Raw genomic sequence first — 8,589 nt, 5'->3', positions numbered from 1 at the left:
ACACGTCTCCACCCAGTTTAACCATAAGAGGGGAGGATATATTTGCTGTGGAGTGTGACAAACCATCGTCTCCTACACACAGATTAGCCTGCATCGTGCAGTTTATTAGACAGAATTACGGAGTAAATATTAGATTTTGAATATTGAATAATATATTCGTACTCCCGTGGAGCTGGAATACAGTTTTGTATTATGGAACACGTTGGATTATCAGTATCGGCCACGACGTGCTTTCTGATTTGTATTCTCTTTTTAGTGCGTACAAGCCTTGGAGACATGAACTATGCTATTCCGGAGGAGATGAAACGCGGATCTGTGATCGGAAACTTGGCTAAGGATCTAAGTCTTGATGCGAGAGGATTTTCTGCTCGCAAGGCTCGTTTGGATATGGATGGCAGTCGTCAACGTTACTGTGATATTAATCAGAATACTGGAGATTTCGTTGTCGCTGAAACAATAGACAGGGAGGAGCTGTGTAGGTCGAGGGTTTCATGTTCTCTAAAATACGAGCTTGTGTTAGAGAATCCTCTAGAATTACATCGTATTATTGTGCAAATCCAAGATGTAAACGACAACTCGCCAGTATTTTCTGATAATAGCATTCAACTAGAGATCAGTGAGTTAGCCAACAGAGGAACTAATTTCCTCCTGCGCGAGGCCCATGATGCGGATATTGGACAAAACGCAGTTCAAAAATATTCCCTTGAAAAAAATGACTACTTCGGTTTAAGTGTTAATACAAATTCAGATGGAGGGAAATACAGTGAATTAATATTAGAGAAGGAGTTAGATCGAGAACAACAGCAGGAGATGACCCTCTTACTAACTGCGGTTGACGGTGGGACTCCACAGAGATCTGGTACTGTTGTTATACACGTCACTGTTTTGGATGCGAACGATAATATTCCAGTGTTTAGCCAGAATGTCTACAAGGTCAGTCTACCCGAAAACGCTCCGTTAGGTACAGTAGTAACAACAGTAACTGCTACTGATGCTGACGAAGGACTGAATGGAGAGGTGACTTATGAATTTAGTCGTGTCAGTAACAGAGCAGTGAAACTATTTTCATTGAATAAGACAACTGGAGAAATAAGAGTAATAGGCTCCATTGATTTTGAAGAGGAAACATATCATGAAATGAGCCTAGAGGCAAAAGATGGTTTAGGGTCAGCTTCAAATTGTAAAGTTATTATCGAAATCACAGATGTGAATGACAATGCACCTATTATATTTATCAAATCGCTAAACAGTCCTGTTCCTGAGAATGTGTTACCTGGCACTGAGGTGGGCATCATTAATGTACAGGATAAAGATTCAGAGAGAAATAGACAGGTCCGCTGCTCCATTCAGCAAAATGTTCCTTTCAAATTAAACCCCTCCATCAAAAATTATTATTCTCTTGTCACCACAAGTAAACTAGACCGTGAGATCATATCAGATTATAACATCACTATCACTGCGACTGACGAAGGGTCTCCACCCCTATTCTCATCAAAGACCATTAATTTATTTGTGTCAGACGTCAATGACAATCCACCTGTGTTTGAAGAACAATCCTACAGCGCCTATGTGACTGAGAATAACAAGCCTGGCTCCTCTATATGTTGTGTTACTGCCAGAGACCCAGACTGGAGACAGAACGGCACAGTGGTCTATTCTCTGCTGCCCAGTGAGGTCAACGGTGTTCCAGTGTCCTCATTCTTATCCATTAACGGAGACACAGGGGTGATCCATGCTGTGAGAGCATTTGATTATGAACAGTTTAGGAGCTTTAAAGTCCACGTTGTAGCCAGAGACAATGGTTCTCCTCCGCTCAGCAGTAACGTGACTGTGAGTGTCTTCATAACAGATGAGAATGATAACTCTCCACAGATATTATATCCTGCTTCAGCAGGAAACTCCTTGATGACTGAGATGGTCCCTAAATCTGCTATGGCGGGGTCCCTTGTTTCCAAGGTGATAGCTGTGGATGCTGATTCTGGACAGAACGCGTGGCTTTCATATCAGATTGTGAAATCAACTGATCCGGGACTTTTCACTATCGGTCTCCACAGTGGAGAGATCAAGGCACGGCGGGACATTTCTGAATCTGACAGTATGAAACAGAACCTTGTTATATCAGTGAAAGATAACGGACAGCCCTCTCTCTCTACAACCTGTTCAGTATATTTACTTATATCAGATAACTTGGCTGAAGTTCCAGAACTAAAAGACATGTCTTTTGACCAAGGTGGTTCCAAACTAACCTCCTATTTAATAATCGCCCTGGTGTCTGTTTCCACCTTTTTCCTCACTTTCATTATTCTCATCGTGGCCGTGAGGTTTTGCCGCAGGAGAAAGCCTCGAATGTTGTTTGATGGAGCAGTCACTATTCCCAGCGCGTATTTCCCTCCCAACTATGCAGAGGTGGATGGAGCTGGAACTCTCCGTAGCTCTTACAATTATGACGCATACCTGACAACGGGCTCACGCACCAGTGACTTCAAGTTTGTCACGTCATACAATGACAACACACTGCCTGCTAATAACACAATGAAGAAGAGTCCAGTTGAGCCCATTAGAGAAAGTATAATGACACTGAACAGCGCAGGCGACACCTATGAGGTAAATCATCCTTTTTAACATCATAGCCTATGAATCCATGATTGCTTATATTTTGAGTCTGCTTTTTAACTGCTTGAACTGGAGGATTTGATTTCCACCTCTCTGAATTCCAAGTTATCTGAGCCTGTCCATTGCAAATTTGGAGGATGTAAAATGTTTTTTAATATCAAAAACTGCAATGCTTTGTTGCTGCTGGTGTGTGATAGTTAGCTCTATTCCTCTGGCCAAACATGTATTGATTCACATGGATACGTCATACAGCACATATTGATAGTCATTAGAGCATTACCCTATCTCTAGTCATCTTAAGGATTTGCGGCTATTGTGACCATGTTGTCCTGACCTTTCTTATACTTTTTCATTAGTGTCTCTTTAATTTCATGGGAGAAATTGGCTTATTAAATTGATCCATTTATTCTGTCATTAATGCTGCTCTAAAATATAATTTGTTCAATAATTTGATTTCTATCGGCCTTTTGAAGTATGACTCATCTTTTTATACACATACCACTACTTTTTCTATTACTATTAACTTGTACGTCATTATTTGAGTTTGCAGTAGGCCTATTTAATACTTTTACAGATAGTTTGTTCTTTGTCAGTTCTAATTTTTCAATGATCAGTCATTGTTTTACATTTAGAAAAGTCTTTAGATCTACATACAGCAATAACACAAAAATAAGTAGTCCTTTCTGATTGTATTTTGATAAAATTACACCAGCAGTGTTTCAGCACCATATACACTCACCAAACACTTTATTAGGAACACTATACTAATACTGGGTAGGGCCTCCCTTTGCTCTCAAAACAGCCTCAATTCTTCGTGGCATTGATTCTACAAGATGTTGGAAACATTCCTTTGAGATTCTGGTCCATGATTACATGATTGCATCATGCAATTCCTGCAGATTTTTCAGGTGCACTTTCAAGCTGTGAATCTCCCGTTCTACCACATGCTAAAGGTGTTCTATTGAATTCAGATCCAGTGACTGGGAAGGCCACTGAAGAACACTGAACTCATTGTCATGTTCATGAAACCAGTTTGAGACGACTTTTGCTTTGTGACAGGGTGCATTATCATGCTGGAAGTAGCCATTAGAAGATGGGTAAATTGTGGCCATGAAGGGATACACACGTTCAGCAACAACACTCAAATAGGCTGTGGCATTCAAGCGATGATTGATTGGTATTAACGGGCCCAAAGTGTGCCAAGAAAACATTCCCCACACCATTACACCACCTCTACCATGAGAAGGTGTACAGGTGTTCCTAATAAAGTCCTCTGTGAATGTATATGGACAGCTCTTTTGGAGAGGATTGGAAGGAGGCAAAACTGTCCTGAGCTAATGGTCAGCCTTTCTGCTGTAGTCAAAAGGAAGGGAAAAAACGCAAAACACCTTTCCCTTAAATGCTTTAAGCTAAAGTATGTGTAATATTGGGTATATTTCCTGTGAACAACTGCAATTCAAGCGATGTATGTTCTATCTCCAGTCCTTGTGTTGGAATATATATTTGAAACCTTTGAATGTAGTTTTCCAAGCATTACTCTACGTGTCGCTGTTCACTGCATATTGACGATATACACGTCTCCACCCAGTTGAACCGTAAGAAGGGAGGATATATTTGCGGTGAGACAAACCATCGGCTCATTCAGTTGGACCATATTGTGCGTTTTATTGGACACAGTTACGGAGTACATGTTCGATTTTGAGGTTTGCAAAACATATTCATACCCCTTTGGAGTTTGAGTAGGACCAAAACAGTTTGGGATTATGGAACACGTTGGATTATCAGTATCGGCCTCCACATTCTGTCTGTTCTTTATGTTTTTCTTAGTGCGCACAAGCCTTGGAGACATGAATTATGTTATTCCGGAGGAAATGAAACGCGGATCTGTAATTGGAAACTTAGCAAAGGATCTAGGTCTTGATGCGAGAGGACTTTCTGCTCGAAAGGCTCGTTTGGATATGGATGGCAGTCGTCAACGTTATTGTGACATTAATCTGAATACTGGAGATTTTGTTGTGGCTGAAACAATAGACAGGGAGGAGCTGTGTGGATCGAAGGTTTCTTGTGCATTGAAATACGAACTTGTGTTAGAGAATCCTCTAGAATTACATCGTATAACTGTGCAAATTCAAGATACAAACGACAACTCCCCAAGATTTTCGAATGACCGCATTCTATTAGAAATCAGGGAATCGGCCGTTCGAGGAACGCGCTTCCTCCTAAGCGAGGCCCATGATGCGGATATAGGGCTAAACTCAGTTCAACAATATACCCTGGAAAAAAATGACTATTTTGCATTAGCTGTTCATACGAACCCAGATGGAAGAAAATATAGTGAATTAGTGGTAGATAAAGAGCTAGATCGTGAACAGCAAGAGGAAGTGACCTTGTTACTCACAGCGATTGACGGTGGGACTCCACAGAGATCTGGTACTGTTGTAATACACGTCACTGTGTTGGATGCCAACGATAATATTCCAGTGTTTAGCCAGAATATCTACAAGGTCAGTCTACCCGAAAACGCTCCGTTAGGTACAGTAGTAATAACAGTAACGGCTACTGATGCTGACGAAGGATTGAATGGGGTGGTCACTTATGAGCTGAGTCGTGTAAGTAACAGAGCAGCGAAACTGTTTTCTATCAATAAGACAAGCGGAGAAATAAGAGTTATCGGCCCGATTGACTTTGAAGAGGAAACATATCATGAAATGAGCGTACAGGCAAAAGATGGTTTAGGGTCAGCTTCAAATTGCGAACTCATTATAGAAATCACAGATGTGAATGATAATGCACCTATTATATTTATCAAATCGTTTAACAATCCTGTCCCTGAGAATGTGTTACCTGGCACTGAGGTGGGCATCATTAATGTACAGGATAAAGACTCAGAGAGAAATAGACAGGTCCGCTGCTCAATTCAGCAAAATGTTCCTTTCAAATTAAACCCCTCCATCAAAAATTATTATTCTCTTGTCACCACAAGTATGCTAGACCGTGAGATCATATCAGATTATAACATCACGATCACTGCAACTGACGAAGGGTCTCCACCCCTATCCTCATCAAAGACTATTCATTTAACTGTGTCAGACGTCAATGACAATCCACCTGTGTTTGAAGAACAATCCTACAGCGCCTATGTGACTGAGAATAACAAGCCTGGCTCCTCTATATGTTCTGTTACTGCCAGAGACCCAGACTGGAGACAGAACGGCACAGTGGTCTATTCTCTACTGCCCAGTGAGGTCAGCGGTGTTCCAGTGTCCTCATTCTTATCCATTAACGGAGACACAGGGGTGATCCATGCTGTGAGAGCATTTGATTATGAGCAGTTTAGGAGCTTTAAAGTCCACGTTGTAGCCAGAGACAATGGTTCTCCTCCGCTCAGCAGTAACGTGACTGTGAGTGTCTTCATAACAGATGAGAATGATAACTCTCCACAGATATTATATCCTGCTTCAGCAGGAAACTCCTTGATGACCGAGATGGTCCCCAAAGCTGCTATGGCGGGGTCCCTTGTTTCCAAGGTGATAGCTGTGGATGCTGACTCTGGACAGAACGCGTGGCTTTCATATCAGATTGTGAAATCGACTGATCCGGGACTTTTCTCTATTGGTCTCCACAGCGGAGAGATCAGGGCTCAGCGGGACATTTCTGAATCGGACAGTATGAAGCAGAACCTTGTTATATCAGTGAAAGATAATGGACAGCCCTCTCTCTCTACAACCTGTTCAGTATATTTACTTATATCAGACAACTTGGCTGAAGTTCCAGAACTGAAAGACATGTCTTATGAGGGCAGTAGTTCCAAACTAACCTCCTATCTGATCATAGCCCTGGTGTCTGTTTCCACCTTTTTCATCACTTTCATTATTCTTATCGTGGCCGTAAGATTTTGCCGTAGGAGAAAGCCTCGAATGTTGTTTGATGGAGCAGTCACCATTCCCAGCGCATATTTCCCTCCCAACTATGCAGAGGTGGATGCAGCTGGAACTCTCCGTAGCTCTTACAATTATGACGCATACCTGACAACGGGCTCACGCACCAGTGACTTCAAGTTTGTTACGTCATACAATGACAATACGCTGCCTGCTAATAACACAATGAAGAAGAGTCCAGCTGAGCCCATTGAAGAAAGTATAATGACACTGAACAGCGCAGGCGACACCTATGAGGTAAATCACGATTGCTTAACGTAATTTGAAATGGCAAGTCCCTATAAAATGCAAAGTCATTTGAACAAGAAACATTTTTTATTTTGTTTTCCCCTTTGAACTATAAATTATAGCGTACTTCATGTGAATTCCACCTCATGTCTCTGACTTTGTCGAGCTATCACAGTTTTGCAGGACGCCGGTTATGTATTGGTTATATGACTAGGTCTTTCAATACTTCATTGCAGCTGCTCTATAGCTCTGGTTTATGGCTAAACAATATATTGACGCTCATTGCTATGGTGACAACATGCCGCGCATGAATGCATTTCAACGCTAATGGCAATTTAGTTTTCACAGGGTTAATTATTGCTTCTATTGTGCTTTTCGATAAGGCGATGCCACATGCATTTTTATCAAAGGCAATATGTTCTCTCTCTGTATCCGATTGTAGTTCAGCAGCCTGGTAGTCTTACAATTCGGAATCTGAAGAATATCAGATCAAGCTTGACTTGACGTGGAGTCAATTGATGAAAAGCTGTTAGGGAGGTACTGTGTGCCCAGTCCGTCCGGATAAGAGATGTAGTAGTTTCAGCACCACATGCATGGACAGCGCATAACGAGCGCTTTCAAATGAGCTTTCAGATGAAGAAAGAAATTATACAACACGTTTTACCCCCTTAATTCTCTGCCAAAAATATTTATTTTTCTTTATTATTACGCCAACTTTAACTTTTTGTGGAAAAGAGGTAGCCTATTTTAAGCCCTGTGGGCCTATATGCATTACCCTATTTAGTAGTCACGGTCACATGTTAACTGCACAGGCTAACCGATGTCTTTATCTATGAATTTCGATTAAATATATTAGATTGTAGTTTTCAAATGAATACTCTACGTGTCGCTGTTTACTACATATTGGACGATATACACGTCTCCACCCAGTTTAACCATGAGAGGGGAGGATATATTTGCTGTGGAGTGTGACAAACCATCGTCTCCTACACACAGATTAGCCTTCATCGTGCAGTTTATTGGACAGAATTACGGAGGAAATATTAGATTTTGAATATTGAATAACATATTCGTACTCCCGTGGAGTTGGAATACAGTTTTGGATTATGGAACACGTTGGATTATCAGGATCGGCCTCGACGTGCTTTCTGATTTGTATTCTCTTCTTAGTGCGTACAAGCCATGGAGACATGAACTATGCTATTCCGGAGGAGATGAAACGCGGATCCGTGATTGGAAACTTGGCTAAGGATCTGGGGTTGGATGCGAGAGGATTTTCTGATCGCAAGGCTCGTTTGGATATGGATGGCAGTCGTCAACGTTATTGTGACATTAATTTGAATACTGGAAATTTCGTTGTGGTTGAAACAATAGACAGGGAGGAGCTGTGTGGGTCGAGGGTTTCATGTTCTCTAAAATACGAGCTTGTGTTAGAGAATCCTCTAGAATTACATCGTATTATTGTGCAAATCCAAGATGTAAACGACAACTCTCCAGTATTTTCTAATAACCGCATTCAACTAGAAATTAGGGAGTCAGCCAATAGAGGAACTCATTTCCTCCTGCGCGAGGCCCATGATGCGGATATTGGACAAAACGCAGTTCAAAAATATTCCCTTGAAAAAAACGACTACTTCGGTTTAAGTGTTAATACAAACTCAGACGGAGGGAAATACAGTCAATTAATATTAGAGAAGGAGTTAGATCGAGAACAACAGCAGGAGATGACCCTCTTACTGACTGCGGTTGACGGTGGAACTCCACAGAGATCTGGTACTGTTGTAATACACGTCACTGTGTTGGATGCGAA

The 8,589-nt window shown here is 41.4% G+C and overlaps 2 protein-coding genes across 2 annotated transcripts in view; both read left to right on the top strand.

Annotated features, from left to right (window-relative positions):
• Window positions 1-192: 192 nt before the first annotated feature.
• LOC310801250 (protocadherin gamma-A11-like) lies at window positions 193-2,622 on the top strand (the record flags this gene model as incomplete). Its single annotated transcript, XM_083665245.1, has 1 exon — window positions 193-2,622. The coding sequence occupies one exon, from the start codon at window positions 193-195 to the stop codon at window positions 2,620-2,622; it is 2,430 nt and encodes an 809-aa protein (XP_083521371.1).
• Window positions 2,623-4,460: 1,838 nt separating this feature from the next.
• LOC310823763 (protocadherin gamma-A11-like) overlaps window positions 4,461-8,589 on the top strand; it is a gene marked incomplete at its 5' end in the record, with an annotated part of 78,449 nt that continues 74,320 nt past the window's right edge. The window contains one exon of the mRNA XM_083696612.1: window positions 4,461-6,788. Coding sequence (XP_083552738.1) covers window positions 4,461-6,788 — 2,328 coding nt within the window. The remainder of the gene's footprint in view (window positions 6,789-8,589) is intronic.

Source organism: Argentina silus (assembly GCF_951799395.1).
Source record: "Argentina silus genome assembly, chromosome: 2".
Classification (NCBI taxonomy): domain Eukaryota; kingdom Metazoa; phylum Chordata; class Actinopteri; order Argentiniformes; family Argentinidae; genus Argentina; species Argentina silus.
The sequence above is the reverse complement of the archived record's forward strand: the minus strand, read 5'-3'. Positions and strand labels throughout refer to the sequence as shown.